The sequence below is a fragment of the Acartia tonsa genome, chromosome 2 (genome assembly GCF_053477335.1).
Source record: "Acartia tonsa isolate MP-2025a chromosome 2, ASM5347733v1, whole genome shotgun sequence".
NCBI classification, from domain to species: Eukaryota; Metazoa; Arthropoda; class Copepoda; order Calanoida; family Acartiidae; genus Acartia; species Acartia tonsa.
Window position 1 is genome coordinate 21,225,045 of NC_137261.1, and position 27,343 is coordinate 21,252,387.

General features: G+C 31.4%; 3 protein-coding genes across 3 annotated transcripts in view; 2 read left to right on the top strand and 1 right to left on the bottom strand.

Annotated features, from left to right (window-relative positions):
* Positions 1-27,343, bottom strand: part of LOC145312461 (chondroitin sulfate proteoglycan 4-like) — a 168,044-nt gene that overhangs the window by 113,785 nt on the left and 26,916 nt on the right. The gene's annotated exons all lie outside the window — the stretch shown is intronic.
* On the top strand, positions 1,364-2,475 carry LOC145312465 (uncharacterized). The gene is made up of 3 exons (XM_080151722.1): positions 1,364-1,499; positions 1,725-1,856; positions 2,361-2,475. The coding sequence occupies exons 1-3, from the start codon at positions 1,417-1,419 to the stop codon at positions 2,473-2,475; spliced, it is 330 nt and encodes a 109-aa protein (XP_080007848.1). The 5' UTR covers positions 1,364-1,416.
* On the top strand, positions 5,019-6,583 carry LOC145312743 (uncharacterized). Its single transcript, XM_080151992.1, has 3 exons — positions 5,019-5,173; positions 5,407-5,474; positions 5,790-6,583. Exons 1-3 carry the CDS (start codon positions 5,157-5,159, stop codon positions 6,035-6,037), a joined length of 333 nt encoding a protein of 110 aa, XP_080008118.1. The 5' UTR covers positions 5,019-5,156; the 3' UTR covers positions 6,038-6,583.

The following is a 27,343-nucleotide window of genomic DNA, read 5'->3' on the forward strand; positions in this document are numbered from 1 at the left end:
ATAGTCAACTCAGTGAGCAACCTAACCAAATTAGGATGCAGCAAATGTTGAACAGAACAAATACACATTTGCCCGATTTCGGCCAGCGTGGTGAGACTCGGACAAGAAGAGATGCCAACAAACGAGTAAAGGCCAACATGAAGAAGCAAAGATTGTGGGAACAGGGACACAGGCCTGAAGATGATGAGTTAGAGAAGAAGAAAAGATCAAGCTCCAGACCACCACAGAGAGCAAGTTCTCAACAATGTTCTCAAAACATAAGCAATTACAGTATCTTTGGCAGCTACATTACAGCTGATTCGGGAAAGGGGTGTATATTCTGCACAAGAAATATTGTTTGTCCACGGCTAAAAATTTTTAAAATTTACAAATGTTTTCAGTTTTCTTAATTATTACCTTTTTTTCTTACCTCCATCTATTTATATTTAATGAAATATAATATACATCCCTGAGCAGACTTGGAAAAAATATTACACATCCGAACCATGTAGAATATACATCCCTGGCAGAATGGAGACAAGTATTATCCGTCGGAACTTTCGTCTGAAAACGAAGAACAAGACGAAGAACAAGACGAAGAACAAGACGAAGAACAAGACGAAGAACAAGACGAAGACCTGATTATAGGTCGCAGTCAATCCCAATAATTCCAGGACTTTACGTATATATATATTTATATGTAATTTTTTTTGATTTCATAAGTTTCATCTTCAATTTTTTTTTATAATATCTAGAAAGGAGTCTTTTCCCAAAATGCATTTGAAGTTAATTTAGTGAACCGTATATTTGAACCTGTTTAAATGTGTTTAAACTCTATTTATATGGCATAAATTTGAAGAAAGTTAAATTTTCTACCACGTACTTTTACCATCTTAACAAAGAAAAATATGCAATTCACAAAATTAAGTTCAAATGCATTTTGTGAAACTACCCCTTTCCACCAATTAAGTTTAATGAGCTTAAAGTTAAGAGCTTAAACTGAAAATTTTTTGTTGTATAATCTGTCGCATTTTTTGTAATTCAGTATATAGCAGTTGTAGTTTACCCCCTAAACTAAGGAAAAAAAGTATTCAGAACTAGCTTTTGTTAATTTTATATATTTGTTTAATTTTGTATAAAAATATTATATATATGACAGTTATCGTAGGGAATGTTTTAATTAATACGGTGGTAGATTTCCATGGTAAAATGCGTAATGTTTATGTGCTGTAATTAAAAAAGAGAACGTTTCAAATTTGTATAAACTTTTTGTAAATGAAATTTGTCTATATACTTGTTTACAATATAAGATATACCAATATGTGATCTTGCTGGCCACCCTATTATATTAAAATTCCCTACGTCAGTTTTTTGGACATTTATTAATGAAAATTTAATTACCAGTGATAATTTGTTTCTTTTCAAATTTAATATAGAATGTCCGACATGACAGCCACAGCAGCAGCCGACTTAGAGAGAGACGAACAGCACGAAGAACAGAAGCCGGAAACCACAAGTGGGTGAGTAATATTTTAATATGTATAAAACGAAGTAGAATGATGTCTGTCTGTCTGTCTGTCCGTCCGTCCGTCCCTAGCTATATTTTGGTAACCATTCATCGAATCGGATTCGACAATCCATCACAACATAATTACATAAATACATATTACATATTTTTTGGTAATTACTTCTTTGGGCAAAGGTCCGATTACCTGGGATATATAATATATATTTATATATTTCAGTGATAGCGAAAAACAGAAGAACGAAATGAGTGTGTCTGAGCCTGAGCTGCCTGCTAAGCTGGCTGACCTGCCTGATACCCCTCCTAAATCGTCTGATACAGAAGATTTGAACCTAACTTTGGATTGCACTACGTAAGTTTATTTATTTTTGTTACCATTCTATTTCTGTTCGGAAGGTGGTAGTAGCCGGATTGAAAAGAGTAGGATAAACATTATTGTTATGGCGAATAATTATAGTTTCATTCAGGGGTGTACATTACGCACAATATTTATTTTGTTCCCGTGGTACAAAATTTTGTATTTTTTTCCCACCTATTTTTATCTCACCAAGTAGGGACGGAAATGGAGAAATATTGAAAGAACTAAAATTTTTGGTCCTACCACACATATTTTAGTTATTTTCCCCCCACCACCTGAACAGGGGATCCCATATAGGATATACACCCCTGATATTTCAAATTAGCAGCTACGCTAAACCCTCTAATATGAAGTATATCTCTTAAAGTTTCTTTTGCCACTCCCTTCCCTTGCCGGTACCTATGAGAAGAACCCGATCTGTTCAGTGGTTATCGAGATCCTTCGGTACATAAACACGGACATCCTGTTACTTTAGTATTATTTTTTTTTATTTTTCAGGGACGACGATGGATGGGAGACAATGCAGAAAATAAAACAAGACCTTAGGGCAGCAAAGCAAAAAATTGCTTCTTTGGAAGAGGAGATCGCTTGTTTGGAAACACAAACAAAGTAAGAAATTTTTTTCACTTCTTTTTTTGGTATTTAATCCGGGCGACTGTGTTGTAAATGATTTTTCGGTACAGACAAATTCACCTTTATATATTACAAAACTAGCAAGTATGCCTCTAGGGGTAAGGTGGGAGTGGTAAATGTGGACCATAAAAAGTTTACTATTTAATAATAATATGATTGCTTAATTCAGGGAGCAATCCGAGAAATGTCCGGCGGCACAAAATGATGATCAGAAGGTCGGACAAGCCTCTGTTATGGAAGGAGAAGCAAAGTAAGATATCCTGTTATATAAAGTAGTAAGCGTTTTTTGTCTGTCCCGAAGGATAACCGCTAAACCGATATTGTTCTCCTTTAAAGTGAAGCTTCTTATAGGTCCTAGAAAGGTTTTAAACTATTTTTGTGCAGGGTGTCTTCACCCCCTCCCCCAAAAAATATTTTTACTCTTCTGAAACTGAAATTGAAAATGGGAAGATGTAGATTTTTCCCCTTCCAACCTTAAGTGCCCCTAGAGGTTTCTAGGGGCGTAGCCACTAGTTTCTTTTAATAATCTTTTTTCATACTTTATCCGGGCGACTGTGTTGTAAATGATTTTTCGGTACAGACAAATTCACCTTTATATATTACAAAACTAGCAAGTAAGCCTCTAGGGGTAAGGTGGGAGTGGTAAATGTGGACCATAAAAAGTTTACTATTTAATAATAATATGATTGCTTAATTCAGGGAGCAATCCGAGAAATGTCCGGCGGCACAAAATGATGATCAGAAGGTCGGACAAGCCTCTGTTATGGAAGGAGAAGCAAAGTAAGATATCCTATTATATAAAGTAGTAAGCGTTTTTTGTCTGTCCCGAAGGATAACCGCTAAACCGATATTGTTCTCCTTTAAAGTGAAGCTTCTTATAGGTCCTGGAAAGGTTTTAAACTATTTTTGTGCAGGGTGTCTTCACCCCCTCCCCCAAAAAATATTTTTACTCTTCTGAAACTGAAATTGAAAATGGGAAGATGTAGATTTTTCCCCTTCCAACCTTAAGTGCCCCTAGAGGTTTCTAGGGGCGTAGCCACTAGTTTCTTTTAATAATCTTTTTTCATACTTTATCCGGGCGACTGTGTTGTAAATGATTTTTCGGTACAGACAAATTCACCTTTATATATTACAAAACTATAGCAAGTATGCCTCTAGGGGTAAGGTGGGAGTGGTAAATGTGGACCATAAAAAGTTTACTATTTAATAATAATATGATTGCTTAATTCAGGGAGCAATCCGAGAAATGTCCGGCGGCACAAAATGATGATCAGAAGGTCGGACAAGCCTCTGTTATGGAAGGAGAAGCAAAGTAAGATATCCTATTATATAAAGTAGTAAGCGTTTTTTGTCTGTCCCGAAGGATAACCGCTAAACCGATATTGTTCTCCTTTAAAGTGAAGCTTCTTATAGGTCCTGGAAAGGTTTTAAACTATTTTTGTGCAGGGTGTCTTCACCCCCTCCCCCAAAAAATATTTTTACTCTTCTGAAACTGAAATTGAAAATGGGAAGATGTTGATTTTTCCCCTTCCAACCTTAAGTGCCCCTAGAGGTTTCTAGGGGCGTAGCCACTAGTTTCTTTTAATAATCTTTTTTCATACTTTATCCGGGCGACTGTGTTGTAAATGATTTTTCGGTACAGACAAATTCACCTTTATATATTACAAAACTATAGCAAGTATGCCTCTAGGGGTAAGGTGGGAGTGGTAAATGTGGACCATAAAAAGTTTATATTTAATAATAATATGATTGCTTAATTCAGGGAGCAATCCGAGAAATGTCCGGCGGCACAAAATGATGATCAGAAGGTCGGACAAGCCTCTGTTATGGAAGGAGAAGCAAAGTAAGATATCCTATTATATAAAGTAGTAAGCGTTTTTTGTCTGTCCCGAAGGATAACCGCTAAACCGATATTGTTCTCCTTTAAAGTGAAGCTTCTTATAGGTCCTGGAAAGGTTTTAAACTATTTTTGTGCAGGGTGTCTTCACCCCCTCCCCCAAAAAATATTTTTACTCTTCTGAAACTGAAATTGAAAATGGGAAGATGTTGATTTTTCCCCTTCCAACCTTAAGTGCCCCTAGAGGTTTCTAGGGGCGTAGCCACTAGTTTCTTTTAATAATCTTTTTTCATACTTTATCCGGGCGACTGTGTTGTAAATGATTTTTCGGTACAGACAAATTCACCTTTATATATTACAAAACTATAGCAAGTATGCCTCTAGGGGTAAGGTGGGAGTGGTAAATGTGGACCATAAAAAGTTTATATTTAATAATAATATGATTGCTTAATTCAGGGAGCAATCCGAGAAATGTCCGGCGGCACAAAAGGATGACCAGAAGGTCGGACAAGCCTCTGTTATGGAAGGAGAAGCAAAGTAAGATATTTCTTTTAATATTATTTTTTCATACTTTATCCGGGCGACAGTGTTGTAAATGATTTTTCTGTAAAGACAAATTCAACGTGTTCCTTTATTTATTAAAAGCGAGTACTAGCAAGTACGCCTCTAGCTGGGTAAGGTGGAAGGGGTAAATGTGGAACCAAAAAGTTAACTACTTAATTTAAATAGATTATTATATATATATTGTTTAATTCAGGAACAAAACAGCTGCAGCTGGCTCTCCAGAAAATTCGGATGAGAACGAGGTTAAGGAAGTCACTGTTATGGAAACACCAGCAAAGTAAGATTTTTAAAAAATTGTTTTTAATACTTTATCCTGGCGACTGTGTTGTAAATGATTTTTCTGTACGCTAAACCCTCTAATATGAAGTATATCCTTAAAGTTTCTTTTGCCACTCCCTTCCCTTGCCGGTACCTATGAGAAGAACCCGATCGGTTCAGCGGTTAACAAGATCCTTCGCTACATACAAACAAAAATCATTTTACTTTGTAGTATAGATTGTTTAATTTCAGGATGAAAGACCAACCGGATTTTGATATAATTTATGAGAACATAAAGAATCCAGGACCAAAAAGCCCAGGTATAGTACAATATTTATACTAGCGACTGTGCCCAAAGCATATAGTGAAACATTTCTGTACTACATTGTATTATTACACTAGGTTAGGTTAGGTTAGGTTAGGTTAGGTTAGGTTGGGTTAGGTTAGGTTAGGTTAGGTTAGGTTAGGTTAGAATAGGCTAGGCTAGGCTAGGCTAGGCTAGGCTAGGTTAAAACTAGAAATATTACTCTTTCTATTAATACACTAGGTTAGGTTAGGCTAGAAAAAAAAACTATTGTAAAATTGAAGTATTTTTTTGTAAAAAAAAGTAATTTTAAAAAATATTTTAATTTCAGTGTATCGGGTGTCAGATGATGAGCAGGAGATGTTTGAACCACCCCCTCCTACAATCCCGCCAGCATCAAAACTGAGTAGGCGCAAAAGAAGTGCAACACCGGGGAAAATCAAGACCTGCGCCCATGGACGCAGTCCCCGAAGCGAGCTGCCATTGAACACGAGACTCATCGAATGCACCTATATGTGCCCAGACTGCCGCGTCTTCTTTCACAAGAGGCAAAAACAAAGAAAAGAAGGACAAAAGTAAGCTGATGTATAATAGTCCTTCCAGTCAGATCATATATAAACTATTTGTGATAAAAAAGTGATATATATCAAGATATCTTGAGTCAAAAATATGTTTAACCACCTTTAATTTGTACGTACATTAATCTATATGACAGTTTGACAGTTTTGTTCTGACGATGAGAATATTCATATAATATTATATTTGAAACCGCTATTCCTATATAGCAAATTTTTGAAAATTTAATAATGGAAAGTAACTTCGTAATATATTTTTCTTGTATAAAAATGTTCTAGTATAAAGTACAATTAGAATCCAGATCTCAGCAATTAAAACCTATGTATATTTGTGTTAATTTCTCAGCTTAAACCGATTAAACATGCAGTTATATTATCTGTAAAACTATGTAATATTTGGTCATTTAAACCACGTCTAGAATTATAGACTAATTAAGAAAATTTCTGTGAATATATACCTATATAGTATCGCGCTATCGTACCTATGTAAATCATTATGTAAAAAAATATGTTTAAGTGTTTCAATCAATAAAGATAATAATGAAAACAATTTTTTTTTTATTTTTGCGTTTTGTGTACAAGCGAGGTTTTTCTATAATTAAGGTCGTTTTTTACCACTTTCTCGTGATTTTTACCACCCGTTTTTACCACAATTATTGGTAAATTTTTACCATATTTACCCTATTTCTGGTAAAATTTTACCAGTTTAGGGCAAAAATATTACCAGGTGTTGAACAGTTTTACCACTTTTTTGGTAAAATTTACCGCAAATTTCTGGTAAATTTTACCAAAAAAGTGGTAAAAATTGGTCAAAATCTGGTATAAATTTGCGTCCTAAAATGGTAATATTTTACCGGAAATCTGGTAAAATTTTACCGATAATTGTGGTAAAAATCGATGGTAAAAAGCGTCTCGGAGTACCACTAAAAGTGTTTTTACCACGATTACGGTAAAATTTTACCACCTTTTAAATCGTATAGGCTGGTAAAATTTTACCATAAAAGTGGTAAAAACTAGGTTTTTTTATGGTATTATATCGATCCTGGGAGGGTTTCACAAGGTGGTTGCGATATTTAACCCTTTCTCCCTCTAAGTGTTTTACTCTAATAAGCAAACGAATGAAAGAAATAAAATCAAAATTTTATATACAAACTTACAAAGATGAAGTGCATAAAAAGAACTACGGGTTCACTATTGGGAATGGTAAAATAAGAACTGTTGACTAAAATATAACCTTTAAGACATGCCGCAAAAAAAACAAGCACAAATGTTTTAAAAAGTTAGGTATGGAATTGAAGGAATATAGGTGGTTAAAATATCAACAAATTCAAGATATAAACAATATATAGACAGGTAAGTAAATTATTTGAAATTATAAAGAGAAGAAATTATCCAAATATGCAAGTGTGAGTGTGTAAATCTGACTTGATATATTTTCAATACTACATTAATCTTTATAATGAAACTTGGTAAAAACCACAAAGCAGAGTGGTAAACATTTATTATATCTTGATGTATTACATGGTAAAAGCGGATTTCCAACACGCAATTTGTGTTCTAATTAACCAAGCTTGAACGTGTAAATATTTTTTAAAATGCTTTGCTTGAAGAAGCTAATGTAAGTGCCCCAAGAGGCCTAGCAGGGTCATAACTACAGGATGTAGAAAAAGAACAAAACGTGATTTTTAATAGGTCAAGAGTTCAGCTTGTATTTTTATTAAAGACATATCGTTGGAAATGTCTTGACAAAAGCTTAAAAAAGCCATTGGAGAACAATTTAATAAACTATTTTAAATAAGTTTAAAAACTAAATCAATTTCAAATATTCACACAAATTTAATTATTTTTGTTAAAACCTCTCCTCGTCTTGTATGGGGTGCAAAATTGCAACCTCTAATGAAATTGATGTTGACCTAGGAAGATTTGTGGCTACTCCCTCTCTACCTTACATCAAATATGGTAACCTAACCAGTATCAAATTAATTTGAAACATATTCCCAATTTTTTTTTTGTCATAGATGGCAACAATGTTTTCGCCACATGACTTTCGGAAATAATTTAAAACTAACCAAACTAAAGTTGCTTTTTCTGCTAGATACAACAAAATTGAGAAGGCCTTTTCAAATCAAAATTCAAATATTTATTGTGACAAAACAACATATACATTTAATAATCAACATTTATAAATAATTACATTGCATTAAGAATTTATTAATAAACTATTCCTTTTGTAAATAATGAATACTATAGGTTTAACACAATATAATACAAGTATCTAAGGACTGAAAAACGCCTGGGGGCGGTGTTGATTCATTCATTTTTCTAGACAATACTCTTTCTATTTCATTATTATAGAAACTTTATTTGTTTGGGGGTAGAGTGATAACACTTGTATTATATATGAAGGTTGGTGAGGGGGGGGGGGGCGGTGTAGGCATACTGATATAAAAAAAGGTAAATGGCAAAACTGTGTTGGAATGTATATTAGCTGGGCCTAGAATGCAGAAACATCTGCCACTCTCCCCCACTCAAAATATCTGTCTATAAATTTATATAAAATATAGAAAATAATCTGAAAATAACAAGCAAGTGAACAATTATTCCTTTTCACCATTATATTTCCCTTACTTAACGTGAAATGGAGAACAAAGCTTGTAGTGCCTATAAAAAATGTCGCCATACAATACAAATGACCACAGATAGGCCAGTATACATTTTAATTGACCAATGATAAAATTTATACTGGCCTTGAATTGGTTAATTAAATTGTGTGACGTCAGTTTCTTACAGGTACTTAAAGCTGGTTCGAAAACAGAAAGAAAACCGTTGAAAATAAAAAGAATCTACATTGACAAATTTACCACGAATTGGTTGTTTGCTTGTCTTAATGTTTCACATTTTTGTTTAATATAAATTAAATACCTGTAATTGATACTGTATCTTAGAAGAGGAAAATTAACTTTGGCTAACGCCTGATAATTTCCAATGTTATATATCAATAATTTATAAGCCTTTAGTCTGCTCTCTTGAACAAACATGTGCTGTGCTTGCCCTGCTAGAAATCTGCACAAATGTCAAGGCAAATTGCCGAGAATTTATGTATTTTTATTTAGTCTTTTCCAGGTATAAAGGGTTAGCTCAATACATACTCCTTTATACATGAATTTTATTTAATAATCCTACTAAATAAATTATTAATTTTTTTGTTCTTTGAAATCACAGTAACAACTGAACTAATTGATTTCTCGAGTAAAGGGAAGATTCACATAAGTCCCAAGATGGTTATATAATATTTTATTAGTACATTTTAGTCTAGGTATGGTTTTATGCAATTTCTATGACAATTTCTTTCCTTACGAATACAGGCCAACTTGACACTAGTATTGAGCCAATAGTTGATAAAAGGGAGAAAGAAAAGTTATCGTTATGTGTTTATTTTTTTCAAATCATACTTTATGTTTATTTGGTTCTATTCTTGTCCCATTGATTAATTATTAACCATCCTATAGGAAAACTAAAGTGACCTCAACCAAATCTATTTTTAAACTATAATGTAATGACCAAAAAAGAAACTATTTCTTTGGACATTAGATTTAATTTTTTTGAGCCTTTTTAGCATCATAAAGCTTTTTGTAACTTCGGTAACAAATTATTTAGACGAAAAAATAAAATAAAGTACGGTTACACATAACATTTCCTCTACTTTTAATTTTTAACAATTTTCTACAAAATAATCGGCGGGGGCGACGTACTGACAAGCCTTGATTAAAGAGTAGATACGAAAATAAGAATTAGTGCAACTTATTTGTAATGTTGTTTGCATGTCTGTTAGATGTCTGTCTATTTATTTATTACATGTCTTATAGATTAAATTATAGACATAGTCTTTTTTATGTCTATCTGTTGGTCTGTAATGCACTTGTGACGTCACACCTATTCAAACCTATTGCCTAGTAAACCTACAAATATTATGTTTATGTCAACAATATTGTATTTTAAAAGTGGTAATAACTTTCATATATTCGGCATGTCGTTAACTGGACTAATTAACCTGATATTAAAATTTGGAAGTGAGATAACAACTAGCATTATTATTATAACCTTTTTCTGACTTGCAACAATATTTTAGTGTAGTCTAATTTTGATCTAACCAGCAAAAAACAAAGAAGACAACATCCATAAAAGTGAAACTCTAAAATCGAAGGGAATGACAAACAAACAATAATTCTTGTAGAGTGTCAGATCTAAATAAGCAGAACATTAATTAATAGAATTAAAGAAACTTTTAATTAATAATTGTAATCAATTAAACGAAATTCTACATAAAGTTGCAAAATACAGGATGTAGTAAAAGGACTTTACTATAGATATGCATCGCGTTTAACACTCCTTCTTGTTCTAGGAATCATTATTCGAAAATCAGGTTAATTATATCATACAAAATTGTGTTGTTAAAAAGTACCTAATTGTTATAGGAATCGTCATGCAGTCTGAATTTTTTAGAAAATAAAACAAGTGCACGTTGATTGGCGCGAACAAACCCTAATGAAAAAAAGACAAAATATTTGAAAATGCTTTAATTTCTAAAAGAAATATTCAAATTTACACAAATCTAATTCTATTAATATTTTTATACAGCATTTGAGACAAATTGTCTTATCTCTTCGTGTAATATCAATTAAATGTAATAGCAGCTTTTATTATACTCATTTTCTATTTAATATTGTAAATATAGGGCGAAACTAGTAATCTTTTTATGACAGTATTATCGAAAATGCATTAGATATATTTACAGTAATAGGATTTGTCTTCTTTTCATTCTTAACATTGCTAGAGTAAAAGATATTTCAATATATTGCATTGGAGTTTTATCCTATTTTCTCTAGGTGTATCATAATGCACTAGTGGCTACGCCCCTAGAGAAACTTCATAGAAGGGATGAGAGTAAAGTTCAACACTCTACTTTGAATTCTATAAAATTATAAATCACTTTTTTGGAGGCGGGTATTCTTTTCTAAAGGCGATTTCTATTGAGAGGGTGAAGGTATCCTCTCTTAAATAGATCTCGGAAATTGCTTGTCGTATTTTTAAGATTTATTTTAAGTTTTAAAATGTATGAAAATGTAAAGAAAAAAAAGCTTTACTTCAAATTACTTTGGATCTATCCAAAGTTTTAATGTTAAAATTGCTTCTTTGTTACACTTGCTAACCTTATTCTGTTACATTTCAAAATATTCGCATCTTTGGATGGAGCAATCCTTGTTTTGCCTAACAATTGTAGAATAGATAAAAAGTGGCTTGAAAATTGTGTTTTCAGGTTATAAGATTCAAAAGTAAACAAATTGGTATCATTTGTATTTATGTCTGTATTAATATTTACCATCAATTTCACGATATAAAGTAAAACATTAACAAGTAATATTATACAAATTAGCAGCGCAGCAATAACAATCCTACAATTATGTGCTAATTGTTCAAAAAGCTAGATCGATATTTAGTAAATTTTAAAGCCTCAATGATAAAGAATTGATAAAAATTTAATACGTGCCTATTGCATGAATCAAAGGAGTTTTGAAGATGGTTTCTGTATTTTTAGAAAAATGGTGATTACTTACGGTCAGACATAAACTAATTATGTATTAACTACGCTATAAATAGATAGCATCTATCTATGTAATAGTATGATGTTGTATAATAGGTAATTTACATTCCTAATATGTAATTATCATTATATTAAGAAATACATTCTCGATTTATACTATTTATTTCCCAGTTGCTTTAAGTACATATTTCATAGGATGGTTGATTTCCACTTTTTCATCTTTTAAGAGCCATAAACCAACCCTTTGATTACTTAACCGTTGTCTTTGAAAAGTTATAATATAAAGAATAAAAATAGATCTATACACCTTCATGGAATTATCACTTTTATTTTAATGGATAAGGATAATGGCGCAATAAGCATTGTAAAATAGGACAACATAAATAAATAGGCTATTGGCTAAGCAATATCGAGTAGTGCCTGTCCCAAAAAATTACACAGATTTAAAAATAGCATAAAATCAAGGTTGAATAATTTTTTCATTAATATTTTGGCTGGGTAAGTTTTAAAGCTAATGATAATAGAAAACTTGATTACTAATTTATGACTTTTCTCAGATAAAAAAAAATACATTATTATAAAAATTATTTTGTATAAACATATTGAATAGAATAGCTATAATGCATAATGCAAATACTATTCAAATCAATCCTGCATGGCCAATATTGCAATATTCCACATTGTCCACGTTAAAGGTTTATCACTTAAATTCTTTTTTAAAGTATTAAGTTTTTATACGTTGACATAGATGTAATGGTGGTTATTTCGTTGTCAACTAACGAATGCGCCCCTAGTATCTAGGGGCTCTTTATTCGAAGGGAAATGAAATGGCAGATAAAGAACCTAAAATCATACCCAGACTTTTTATAAAAATAAAATGGCATAAAAACATCCCGGGAGCTATGAGAAGCTTGAGCTTCACTGTCAAAGAGAACCATATTGGTTCAGCGGTTAGCGAAATCTTTTGCTTGAGACAAAAAAAGCTTACTACTTTAAATGATAGGATTTACCTTAAAACTTGATATTTCAGATTATGTGTAGGCTTTTGAAATATGAAAACAAGACATAGACATAGATTGGGCTATCACCCGATAGCAGCCTCTCAAGTTCTTAAATGCATGGAAAGGTTCTATTTAAGCAATTTATAATTATAATATTCTACTAGTTCCTTAGCCCCTAGTCTCTTTGGTGGATGGGAGAGGGTTGTGATAAATAGCCTAAAAATTCCCAAGACATTTATATAGCTTCCTTGAAAAGTACAATCAAATCGGATCAACAGATTCCGAAATCTTTAGCTTCAGACAAAAAAGCATTAAGGCTTCACGATCTTGATATCAGCAGTTCCTTTAGAAATATCCATTATATGTAAGCTTTAATCCATAGATGGTGTTAGGCTATTTTTCTAACCATAATCTCCTCTAGGATTTCACACGCAAGGGGCTAATCCACCAGTTAATTCATAATGTAAAACTTATAAATATTTAAGAATTAGTGCCAGGCCTACCTCCTGTTTTTATATTGTTTGGCAGGTTATTTTATCCAATTTAATATTTATACCTTTTCTATTGTATTGTAGTGTCACAATAATGTTATTTTATTTGTAAACAAAATAAACAACTTAGTGTGAGCAATATTTTTATAATAAAGCTTTTCCAATTTCAATAAAAAAGTACATTTCTTTTGTGAATATTTATAATGTAGAAATAATACACGATATATTATTTTTTTATAAAAAAATATGCACCAAATTGTTTTATCTATTAAACCATAAATTACTTTTTTAAGTAATACGGTTTTTTTGTCTGTTGCTTAAGATCTCAGAAGAAAAATTTAGTCTGTATTGGTTTTACTTTTAGGGATTCTTTTTTAATATCTTGGGGTTGTATTAGGCTATTTTCCAGACCTCCAGCGCCCTCCCCTTGAGGCTAGGGGGGAAGCAACTAGTTTTATTTTAAAATTGTACAAACATTATGAAATAAGAAAATATCCACACACATTTAAAATATATTTGTCTTGTACGTGAATGAACAGTGAACACAAGAAGTAAATCCTAGATTTTGGTTTAAAGTCGCAAACATACATAATTTATCACAGCCGGGGAAATAACTTTTTATCTTTAATATTTCAGCAAAAACATAATATTTACCGTTTGCTCTGTACATTACAGTTGATTTATTCTTTTGACATTTTACTAATATACTTTAATAATAGGAGATACTTTTAATTATAAATTTTCTTATATTTAAAAAAAAAAATTCCCAAACTTTCTTGATGCCAAGATATTTTGTTTTAAATAATATATCATGGTTTTTAAGGCCTTTTGACCGTTTAAATGTTCAAATTGTATGTGTTTTTTTTCTAAAAAAAAACAACTCCCTAATGTGTATGTATCTAACAACAATTTTATCAAGCAGTAAAATTACGCATAAAATTGACAACAAAAAGGGTTATGGAAAAATGGTTACACTATTTTCACTGTACAAACAATAAAATATTTATGAAGAAATATATCGTGTTAAAGGCAAGAATTTTTAACCGCTAAGTAACCTAAAACAATAATATAGCTAATGATAAGAAAAAGATAAAATTAAAGTTCTGTACAGTATTAAAAAATAAAACCATTTTACCCCCAACTTTTTAAAGTCCCGCATAAGTCCTTCAATGCAGAGGGGGACATTAGCAACAGACAACTTTTTATATTCTATCACAATCTATTTTGATGGCTGGTTAATAAGGATGCAGTTAAAGTTTAAACATGCTTCATAAATCTGTTTTAAATGGTCATATTGTCAATTTTTTTGTTTTTAAAAACTCTTCAATATTTGTGAAGCTAATATATGTATAAGCATGATATGTCTGCTTAAAATTTGTCTTTCTCTACTCACTCCTGTTTGTAGACTTTGGAATTTTCTATACAATTATTGTTTTATTTGATTTTTTTTCTACATCCTTATTATCATCCTTGTTTGTATCTATTTGACAATTATAAAATAAATAAAAGGTGTCTCCTCTGCTCAATTTGAGTATGAGAAAGAAAAAAAAAGCTGACCAACCAAATCTTGTGGTCACACTTTCAATTTACTAATTTGATTTATTTAAAATTTCAAAAACTATAATAGGTACTAACAAGGATGACAACATTCATGAGCAGGGAGGAAAGTGTAGTGGGGCGGAGGGGACAACACTTTATTTTTGCCAGGGGGGTGGATACACAGTCATTAATCTAAAACTGGTAATGGTGTATAACGTTTGAATAATATAGTTCATTAGCTCCTAAAATCTATTATTGCTTTGAAGAAATTAATGTTTTTTCTATGGGCTTAGATTTTGGTAGTCAAGAAATTAATTTAATTGTAAAAATATCAGTTGTTTAAAAAAGTAAACTAGGTTTGATTCAACCTTAAATCTGATCAAACACAAAGGCGAAAAGTAAACAATAAGATAAACGTTCTTTAAACAAAATACTGGTAACTTGGTATAATTGTAGAATGGCTTTCTACAGTCCTAATTTAACAACTCGTGTCAGATGACAGAATAAAATAACTTTAAATATTACTCCCTTATTGGTTAGAAAAGAATGGTAGAGAACCGCAGGACCAGTATCTAAATTCCCTGAATCTGATACGCACAATACTGCCGGTTCAGCAGTTACCTAAATATTAATTTTAAACAGACAGAATTACAGAAAGACCGACAAACATCGTACTTAAGGGTGTTAAAAAAATAACCGATCGCTCACAATTTGAACCACCATAAGTACTTCAAATCTTGGAGATAGACCCCATAATGTTTAAAGTTTTTGGTGGGGAATGTAAAGACCTTTCTTTAGACACCTTAACAAGGTTTCTAACTCAATCTATGCAAATTGACATAAAAAAAAACATCCAACTTTGAGGCATGGCGGCTGTCTATTCCTAGTTCTTGATGATTGCAAGGTCTTTCTTATGATGACAAAATTGTGTTAGAAACCTTGCTAAGGTGTCTAAAGAAAGGTCTTTACATGCCCCATCAAAAACTCCAAACATTATATGGGGTCTATCTACAAGATTTTAAGTACTTATGGTGGTTTAAATTGTAAGCGATTGGTTTTTAAAAAGACATATTTGTAATAAAACATGCACTTTCGGCGTAGGGCAATTTCTCTGCAAGGGGTAGGTCTTAAGCTCTAGGGCTCTGGAAGGGTGAGTGGATTCAAAATTCAATATTGTTTTCTCATTGGCATTGCTTGGTCATGAATTGTATTATTTTTTATTAGTTTTGGACCAAAACTTTAAGGTTTATATTGAAAAAAAGTGAAGCGATTGGTTTTTATTTTAACACCCTTTACTTTGTATTATAGATACAATACAACGTATCTTAATCCCTGTCCCCAAAAGAAAACTAGCAATCTTAATAAAAGTCTTAACTTTTTTTGATCCTGGATAATTTATTTATTTCTTGTTTTAGCACTTTATACCAACTGTCTTTAGGATATATGTGTGTCAGATTTCTTCTAGATAAATTTTGCCTTTTTACTATAATACCCAAAAAGTGTTTTAAACGCAACGTTTACAAAAGATTTTAGTTTTCAATGTTTCTTATTCAAGTTATCTTTTAATACATACCTGTAATAAAAACAAAATATTTAATGAATTTTATTCCACAATTTTATCATAAGGATTAACTGGAAATAATTGACTTTCAAATTTGAAGATGCATTAATTTATCTTTCATTGACTTTCCCTGTATTTCAACAAAATTTAATTTTAACGTGCTTCTTGCAGATAAAGTAAAAGTCTTAATATAATCATTTATGTTATACAGGGTGTTTCAATAGAAACGTCTTTTTTAAATTCTTAATTATGCATAGAAAATAAAACAATTATATAAAATGCTTCATATATTTGGAAAACCTATTCTGGGACATTTATGTTTCAAATATTTGAAAATTATTTTTTTCAATAACTTATGCCTCAAAAACCGGTTTTTCCAAAGGCCTTATTTTTGAAGATTTACGTATTTAAGGTTTTGGAAAAATTGTGCACATTTTTAAAATTCAAATTGCGCAGCTTGTATTAATAGTAGAAAAACGTCATGCATATCGTTAGAATCGTCATAAACTCTAGTTTCTAAAAATAAATGTACTATTATAAAGTGCTATTTGTAGTTTAGGAGCTACGTTGAAAAATGTGAGAAATGTTGAAAAGTTTTAAGAAAATTTAAACATTTTACCACGTAGCTCCTTTACTATACATAGCACATGAATGGTTCGTATATTTCCAAAAACTAGAGTTCATGACGATTCTAACGGTATGCATAACGTTTTTCTACTATTAATACAAGCTGCGCAATTTAAATTTTAAAAATGTGCTCATTTTTTCCACAATCTTTAAATCCATAAATCTTCAAAAATGAGGTCTTTGGAAAAACCGGTTTTTGAGGCAAAGGTTATTGAAAAAATAATTTTCAATTATTTGAAACATAAATGTCCCAGAATAGGTTTTCCAAATATATAAAGCATTTTATATAATTGTTTTATTTTCTATGCATAATTAAGAATTTAAAAAAGACGTTTCTATTAAAACACCCTGTACTTATATTTTTATTGTCCAACAAAATGTATATATGGAGGAAATAGGGATAGGAATAGGTATATCCACACCCATTGCAGAGTAGGATGTCTTTATATCAGTCCAGAGTCATACTAAGTTCTTCTTTGTAGGGAAAATACCTACTGTCATTAATATCAATTATTAAGTTTATTTTATAGATTACTGAAATGATTGGGTTGTGCTTTTTAGATAAGATTTTACATGAGCATGGGATGTTTAAATTTTTAATATGCTAGTAGGTCCTAACTTTTCGAAGTTGTATACTTTAAATAATTCAAGATTAAGAATTGATAATCAATTTAATATTTATTCCTGATCCTTGCCTGCAATGTAGAACAAAACTGTTATCATGAAATTCAATAATGCATGCAGAAACGGTGTGCGATCATTTGCGCATATCAGTATTTTGTGCTAGCAACAAACACAATTTCAGTGCTGTAGTATTAATTTACGATTCTGGTTGCAATAGGAGAAAATTTTGGTCTGTGTATTGAAGAATTGGTGGCGCCCTTTAAAATAGATACACACAAGGACATATAATTATACATTCATTAATAAAATACAAAGAAAACTAAATTCAAATAATAATAGTTGCACCCCTAACCTTAGTTTAGTTTTAGAAAAGGAGAAAAGGAAAGAAAAGTACATTTAACTTATATTCCTTTTACTTTTATAAATGCTTTACAGATTTCCAGGCATAATTAGTTTGAGAGCAGCTATTCTACTGAAAAAGTTTGACAATTTGCACTTAACTAGAAGCTCAACAATTAATTTCTTCATCGCATTGCTTAATATAATTTAGTTATTTTGTTCATTAAAAAAGTGATATATAGTGAAGTTACTTTATTATAATTCATTCAATGGCATAACATACAACATAGAAACTTTAGCTGCTTACTTTCTTTCAGGGAGTCATTGATTAAGGTCTACCTATCACTGGGCTAAACTTATATGATATAACAGTTAGGTATACTAAGCTAACTTTAATATGAATAATATTTTTGTCTTAATGACTCTTTACGTGATTATTTGCAAAGCGGGTGTACAATTTTGATTATTTCACTTACTCAACGTTTACTAACAATTACCAAAGTCTAATTTGATATATAAGATTCGAAAGATTATCTTGTCCTTACCCTGTATCCCTGAATATTTCATAGAAAAGATAACTAACTATAAAATTTTCAAAAGGTGCATTTTTTCCTAGCACAGTAAAAATATGAAAATCTAGTTTCTAACTGAAGTACATAGAATAAACTTTTAAACATTATATTTTATAGTTTTAATCTAATTATTGTAGAATCTTTACCTAGTAACCTAAGTATTAAGGACTTTTTTTTCGAGGTAGAGGAGGTTTTCGAGGTTTTATTATTATATGCACCCCCACCCCCACCCCTTAAAATAGTTTTAGCCATAATATTATGATTCAATAATTGTCTAACATTTAATTTTAAAATTATTCCAAAACAAATTTTAGATTTTTCTTAAATACAAAAAAAGTGATTTCTGAGAGACCTGAGAAGAAAAATGCTTTACTATACTGCTTTTATTTCAATACCACCACTGCCTTATGTGCAAATATGAATTGCTTTGCTAAAATTTGAAGATTTCCCTATATATTTATCTAAAGACGCGTGCATAGGTATATACCAAAGGGTAAGCACCAACAATATCTTAATTAATGTAAAAATCCAAGTTTGGGATGTGAACTAAAACTTACAGAATTTTTACAGGGGTACAGAAGGCCTTCTTTTGGTTGAACTTAAACCAACATCCATCTTTCACTCCTTATTCGCACGCCTCTGTTTATAGATAAATAGATTGGCCCATATCTTAGAAGATAAATATATTGTGTGCAAATTATATGCTTTCTAAAAGTTGGGAAGCTCAACATATTATCATTCTTCATCATATTTGGTCGGTCTTTCTGTTTGTACATTCATAGTAAATAGCCTTTATTGCTAATTTATAAATGCTTGTATGAACTTTAATTCCAAACCTTACATTAAGATTCACGTAAAAATTAGGTATAATCGAGACAGAGAAAGTGCTGCATTATCGATACCATAAAATATGAGCTTACAATTTAACTATGCTGACCTTTTACCTATTAAAAATTACAGGACGATTAGTCATACTAGTATAAACGTATTTAAATGTAATAACAAATCCATGAGCTATTTCTAACTGAAAATGTATAGTTGAATAAATAAATTTAAAGAAGAAAAATTCATTCAACCACCCAACTGTTTATACATTGAATACTTGTCGATAAATTGTGTTTAAGTGCATCGTTTTGTCAACATAAAAACAAACTTTATGGATTTATTTACACTTCCATCTAAAAAGAAAGAAATTGAATATTTATTTGTTTTAGACATTATTCTATTATTGGAAGCAAAACTTTTCTGTATATGTATAAGTGGAAGTCTCTCAGTCAGTACAACTATAAAATAAAGTTGATAAGTTATCCTGCAGCATTAGGTCGACATATAATTCAACTGGATTATGTCAACAGCTATTTTGAAAGTAATCCTTTTTATCATTATATGTTTTTTTAGTGGAAGGGGATATTGGACAATAAATTATACAGTGGTTCATTAATTCAATCTTTAATTCACTGTTTTTAAAACTTTGAGGACTTTATTTAAAACTTGATCAAGTTGTAATATCCCTTGGTTGTACATGTCCTTCAGTGTCCACTAATTGTATATATCAATCTACATAAGGTGTAATATTGTTTATTGTAGTTGGGGCTATTCATAATTCATTGTTTATTAATTTCTTAAGATGTTTGTGATTTTGTATATCATAATTAAAAGATGGATAATCTAAATGAATATCACTAAATATAATCATAATCTTAACTAATCTGAGTTTTTTCATTGTTTTTTATTTACATTTATAAATCGTTATATTAAGATTCCAGGAAAGACTAAATGCTATTGGTTTTGGCATGAATTTGTCCGATGGTTGCGCGAATTTAATTTAGAAAGTTAAGGTATGTACAAACTTCCCTCCTACAAGTTTCCTTTTCAATATTAGTAATTTAAAGAAAATATAAGATAAAAAACACAAGGAATAAATCCAATCCTTTTTTTTATTTTCCTATACGCGGACAACAGTTTCTAAAACCCTACGATAAACACATATTGTGTCGCCATTCTTTCTGAATTATTTCTTGCAAACATTTAAACTTCAAAGTCCCGGATAAATCCTGCAAAATATTCGGGATCGAGAAAAACAACAAGGGAAAATTATCCAAAGGTAATAAAAATATTGTAAACTTTTTTAACATATCTATCTATCTCTATAAAAAGTAAATTCAGATTAAAAAAAAACTACTATGCATACTCCTAAACTATACGTAGCACAGGAATCGTTCTAATATTTCCAAAAAATAGACTACATAGCGGTTCTAATGGTATGCATAACGTTTTTCTACTATTAACACAAGACGCACAGTCTAAATTTTAAAAAGGTCCGCATTTTTTTCACACCCTTTATAAAACCATGAAGCTGCTTAAAGTGCCTAATAAAAAATGACGTCATACAGTACAAATGACCAATGATAGGCCAGCATACATATTACCATTGGTCAATAACAATGTATAATGGCCTATCATTGGTCATTTGTATTGTATAATATATTTTTTTTATAAGCTGCTTCTAAAACTATGGTCCGTCAGGAAAAAATTTATATAAGTAATTTGTTTGTTGATAATTTTTATAACACATTTTCTCGTATTCATTCGAATCCGGTGGATAGGAACCGGTTCTCATCCATACGAAAAAACTATGTCTATCATAGTATTATATCCTTTGGCACCACGGGGCTAAAAAAACTAGTTTTAATCTTATAATTGTACGTTCTATATCCGCGGAAAGCCGTTTATAATACGATACGAGAAATAACTATTCTCGTATTCATTCGAATCCGGTGGATAGGAACCGGTTCTCATCCATACGAAAAAACTATGTCTATCGTCGTATTATATCCAGCTTTCTGCGAATATAGAAATGTACAATCATAAGATTAAAACCAGTTTTTTTAGCCCGTGCCTTCGGCAACTCGGGGCTAAAAAAACTAGTTTTAATCTTACAATTGTACATTCTATATCCGCGGAAAGCGGTTTATAATACGATGAAAGAAATAACTATTCCCAAATTTTTTTATATTATAAATTTCGTTATTTATGTAAGCTTTTACTAGGGGAAAATAATACTTTCAGAGTTGTTATACATACAAATAAAAAGAAAATTGAAGTGAGAGAGATGGAGGGAAAAGATAAATAAGATTGTGGGGAGAGTTAAAGAGAAAATAGTACGGGAGGGGGGGGGGGGGGTTATGTCGCCCCATATTACCTCACAACAAATTCAATTTTCGTTTCACTTTATTTTTATTTTCTCGTTGTAAATAAATATTTGACTTGATACATTTACACAGAATACAACACAAAACAAATACATTGCTGTGACAATGCAATTATCTATCTATCTATATTGTTCTATGTCAGACGCGTGATATTAAGAAGATTATGGGGTATGCAATGACTCTTAAACAGACACCATACATTACTATTAAAAGTTACAACTTTCGACTAATGTCTTGCAATGCAATGTAAAGGTTGGTTGTCATGTCAGTAGATCCAACTTAAGATATCATCAATATTATCATCACAGAACTCTCTTCACTTTTATATAAAAATGTTATAACAATGTAATAAGAGGTAGTATGTCTATCTATCTCTTTGTCCACTGCGTCTTCTAAAACGGCTAAATACCCCATTACATAGAGTAATATTCTCTCCCGTTCTAGCCTTAAATGGAAATACATCCAAAGTCTTTATGTTGAACAAAAGAAATGAACATTCTTCCTATATACTTTTTATCCTGCTAATCAAAAATGAGGGCTCGACACCGCCTATTTAATTGGAGAAAAGCTGCTTAAGATATGATCAATGTTATCAATGATCCTCTGGGATATTAATCAGGTATATCCAAAACGTTCTGTTATCTGAATCATGTTTTTTATATCAACCTATCAATATTCAATAAAAGTACCCAAAGTTTTTAGCCATCGAAAGAAAGAATGGATTATTAAAACTTTGGGTAGAATTGTAATGTTCTATATTTACATGTATGATAATCAATGATAACTTCTTCCAGTAAAGCTTCGAAACCGATTGATATCCGCTTCTCTGCAATACTGAAAATCATGTATAGCATATCGGTGCCATATCTCTATCCGATGATTGTCAGGAATCTTAAGGGATAAGACAATGACCGATAAATTGATGTACTTCCCTAATGATAATACACAAATTACCCCTTCTGTGGCGTAAAATTAGTGGTTGAAACGTTTGAAAACTATTTAAACCAACCAATCAAAAATCACTAAGTTGTTAAGCCATCGAATAAGAAAGTTTGGGTATAGTCCCTTTCGTGGCAACGATCCATAAGGGGCGTTTCTTCGTATTTTCATAGTAGTTTTTGTCCTATTTCTAGCCTCCACGGGGCACTATTCCTGCAGGGCAACCATCGAACCCAATATAACCTAACCTAACCAAAAATAATCTATCAAAAGCCATTTTGAAAAAAACGTTGCCACGAAAGGGACTATTCCCGAACACTTTATTTAAAAACTTTGGGGACTTCTGTAATAAATGGCCCATTGTCCGATCTTTCTCTCTGAGTGATTGTGCCTGCATTGAAATGTCACTCTTTGTTTTAAGTTGTTCATGATATCCTTTCAAAACTTTAACAATAGGTGCAAAATATATATTTTATCATGCCATGGTTCTAAGTAATTAGCATTATAAATAAAAATGGCCACACAAATTTACCATTTTTATGACCTAATCATTATTATGAAACTAAAGTCCAACTCTGAAGGATTAAAATAGTTTTGGACCAAGGTGTCCAGTGAGGGAGTGTAACTTCCTCCCCCATAGTGCTTGATACCATAGGATAAATTGTTGGTAGTGCGAATGGGGCGCTTGTCCAATATTATGATATGGAGATCGCTCTTCTATGAGTACTACTAAAAATCCTACTTTTACTGCAATACACATAGACATTGTCATCGTCGGTTTGTCAATTTAGAATGCTTATCCCTCTATTCCCACAAGTATAATACGAATTTGGTTGAGCCGGTGGTAGCTCAACAAAGACCCACGCGAGGTATTATATTGCTTTAAACTAAGAATAAATGGTTGGTTATGGTATTCGATCGGTATTATATAAGTATATTAAGCACTCAAGAAGGAAGATGGTTTTTATAAAGTGTATTTACATTACAAGTGAATAAGTTAAGTATGAAAATATTTACAGGATAAGTGATAATAATCATAAGTAGTGTAGGACAGAAAAGTGCCCCAAGTCCTATGCATTGAATTGTGCTAAGTGTTAGAGTTCTAACATAAGGCCTAAGCTCAATTCATGCTAAGTACTGAGGGTCCTAAATTTAAACTACAATGCATGCCAAACAACTAAGTCATTACCTTTAAAGCCAGAAGAACTTGATGGTTAGAGAGTCAATAAATAACTGAGATATTTTAAGAAGTGCAAGCTATAACATCAACTAATAAGGATCTAAGCACTTGTCTGTTTAATTAAGTGTCTGTACGTTAAACTTGTGACGTAAATCAAACTATGGTTGTAGGCATACATACTTAAACTAAATGGTTACATGATTACTTTAACAATAAACATAATGTTTTAATAAGCATATAACATTAATAAATCACATACAATTTACCATGATTAGGCTAGCATTACCCATATATGGTATTATATTGGTAAAGATAGGCTAATAAATACTTAAAAGCATAAAAAAGGTGCCTCGGGGCTAGCTAGAGTAATTGTATCTCGTGCCTGAGTTGCGCTTGATAATTGCCGTGGCACGTCAATCAAATATTCAGATTCTACTCTTATATGGTGTAAAATTTATATTAAACATAGGTGGATAGACTAGATGCAAAGCATTTCTGTAAAAGTCTTATTCGTACGTTCAAAGAATTTTGAAAATTGGGGATCGCATCTCCATTGTTATCATCTATAATGCACAGTAGCTTGATATCTGTCCGTTTGTCCGTCTGAAGCTTAAGATCTCGGTAACCACTGAACCTATTGGTCCTGTGGTGGTTTTAAGCTATTTTCTTGGGGGCTGGGACACCCCAACCCCCCAAAAATTAAAATTCCCCACCCCCCCCCAAAAAAAAAATTCTGGGGAAACTACTTCACATAAAATTGGCAGCACCAGATTTTTTTTTCTTTTTCAAATTTTTTAAAAATCACCTCTTGGGGCAAAGCCCCTAGATGCTAGGGGCGAATCCGCTAGTATTTTATAAAGTAGAGCGGGTATTTTGTCAGAAGCTTAATATCTCAATTACTACTGAACTGATTGGGTTCCCTATTTTAGTTAAGATTCATATAGGTCTCCTGATGGTTTTAAGTCATTTCATTTTCATATTCAAGTCTTGGGATGGTTTTTGACTATTTTTCGGCCTCTTTTTGCACTTTTGAATACATACAGAGCCACTATATAATAGGTGCGAAGCCGCTAGTTATTAAATATTATCAATAATAGAATGTTTGCTTATTCAATAACACAAATGCTAATTTCTAGTCCCTCTGGTCTGTGAACACGTTAACGTTAGAATTTTTAACTTTTGAAATTGATATTTTGAATGGTTTGTTTTAAATGGCACAATATTGATACATAAATGAAAATATATAAGTAATCATAACATAACAAAGTAGAGTGTTTGCATGTCTGTCTGTCTATCAAACAATGTAAAATATGAAGTAACAAGAGCAAATTTGTCCATAAAAACTGTAAAAACAGAAAATAAACGAAAACACTGTAGTGTAGATTCAAAAATGCATGCATAGTCTAAAATGGGTAGGGACTGTAGAGTAATGACAACACATATTATATAATGCATTAACAATTCTTTCCAAACCATCCATGTGACAGTTTGATAGACGCAAGTACAAAATACCAAAACTTTTTTGTAGCTGCGCAACCAAAAAAATATCCAAAATAAATGTAGCAACTTTATAGACTTTGGTAATTAATTATTGAAACAAAGTATCACAGAACAGGAATTATATTTGGAAAGACACAAATTTTAGAACAGGAAAAGGTTTAAGTCATTAAAAGTATAAAAAAATGTTGATATTAACCAAAAGTAACGCAGCAATAAATTAATTTTAGTTGAAAGGGGACACGTAATGCAAATTTCGAGAAGTACGGTAATAGTTTTTTTTTATTATATGTTTTTATATAAGGCAATTAATTTGGTCAGATTACTAAACAAGAGCATATGATGCCCCTAGTATAAGTTACTGATCTACATTTATATAGAAATAATATAATTAATAATATATAAACGTTTATTCCAAACCAAAGATTATTTTGATTGTCTTGTTCTATTAATTTTCTTGAATAATTATCCCTCTACATATATTTCTAGAGTACGGACAATGTAGAACTAAGATAAATTAATTCAGACAACCTATTTTATGAATGAAATTTCTTTAGTTAGAAAATAAACATGTTCAGTCTCTCGTAGAATAGTTATCGCATCGTATTATAGACAGCTTTCCGGGTATAGTAAAATTAGATGGACCGAAGGTCCAAGCCAACAAAACTGTTGATTTTTTGAACCAGTTTTAATCCTGCAGATATTAAACGGTTTGGAAGCCATATATACTAGTACACTGTATTCCAGAAATCCCGAAAAATGACAAAAAATCATAGAGAGTGTATATTTGAAAATTTGGATGAAATTTTTTTTAAATAGCAATAAGTATACATATATCTTTTAAAATAATGGTAAAAATACTTATAATAAGGGTTTTACACAAGGGGCGTCAAGGGGGGGGGGGATGTAAAGCTAGTCTAATTAGCACATTTCAGAACTTCCTTTATTTCTAAGCAACATTGACGGGAATCATATCAAAAGATATTACACAACCCAACTAACAATGTTTGTTAACCCTTAATAGTCGGGGGGGGGGGGGAGGCGACCCTCCCCCCTTTTAGTATTTTCTATCTCATTTTCTTTGTGTGAAATCCTGGTGGGCACAGGATGCCAGGATACCTGGCAGGATCATACAGGTAAAGGGCAAAAATATTTTTTTTTATGACTTAAACTTAACATTTCATCTTACCAAAATACTAAAATATCCTATATTACTACATACAGGTGTTCAAGTCAATTTCCGGTTCCAGGTATGATCCTGCAGGTCTCCAGAAATCTTTAATTAACTCCTTTTACCTCAATTTTTTACTTAGATACCTCAAATTTTAAAATTAAGCTATTCTAACAACTATACACGACCAACTAAAATTTTATTAAAATCTGCCGCTATTTTCCTGCCGACTGCCGTCACTGAAATTTATATTTTGAGATTTCTAATAAATATAGATGAGTAAATTTCTTACTCATTTTCTGTGTGTTTATTTAAGCAGGGAGGAAGGAAACAATGGACTGTTTATTATACTAGTCCACAAAGTTTTATAATAGTTTTTTCTTATTTGTAGGCATAACAACTTTTGGGACTTTTGAATTTGATTGGTTGGTTTATTAGTTGAGTGTCCAAACATTTCAACAACTAATTGTAATTTATAGAAGGGGCAATTTTGTTTATTACCATTGGGAATGTACATTATATTACCGGCCATTGTCTTATCCCTTTAGATCCTAGATATGTAAGACTCTAATTTTTATTTTCATTTATTTTAAAGGAAACATTTTCTATCTTAATCAACATAAGTTCTACTCTTCTTTGTTAATAAGTATGAAAGAACCTTTTGTGAAGGGTTGCTCAATATAAGGGTAAAGGGAGTAGATAATGTTAAACATATAAAATCATAATATTTTTTGTTGATTAAGGAAACCACATACAAATATTTAGACTTTTAGCTTTAATGTGATCCAAGATTGACATAAATCGAGCCCCCCCCCCCCCCCCAATAAAAGGTATGATAGTTCAGATAAGACCTTAGACATAAATGGATAATCTTTTATTTGTTTTTAAAACTTTTCTTTACTATTAATTTTATTGAATATGTGTTTGAAATAAATAGAAAAATAAATTACCTTTT

Excerpts from the sequence above, each read along its gene's own strand:
- LOC145312465 (XM_080151722.1), top strand. The coding sequence starts at position 1,417 with ATGTCCGACATGACAGCCACAGCAGCAGCCGACTTAGAGAGAGACGAA. Across the intron at positions 1,500-1,724 it reads AAGCCGGAAACCACAAGTGG|TGATAGCGAAAAACAGAAGA; the intron begins GTGAGTAATATT and ends TATATATTTCAG. Across the intron at positions 1,857-2,360 it reads CTAACTTTGGATTGCACTAC|GGACGACGATGGATGGGAGA; the intron begins GTAAGTTTATTT and ends TTTATTTTTCAG.
- LOC145312743 (XM_080151992.1), top strand. Across the intron at positions 5,475-5,789 it reads TCCAGGACCAAAAAGCCCAG|TGTATCGGGTGTCAGATGAT; the intron begins GTATAGTACAAT and ends TTTTAATTTCAG.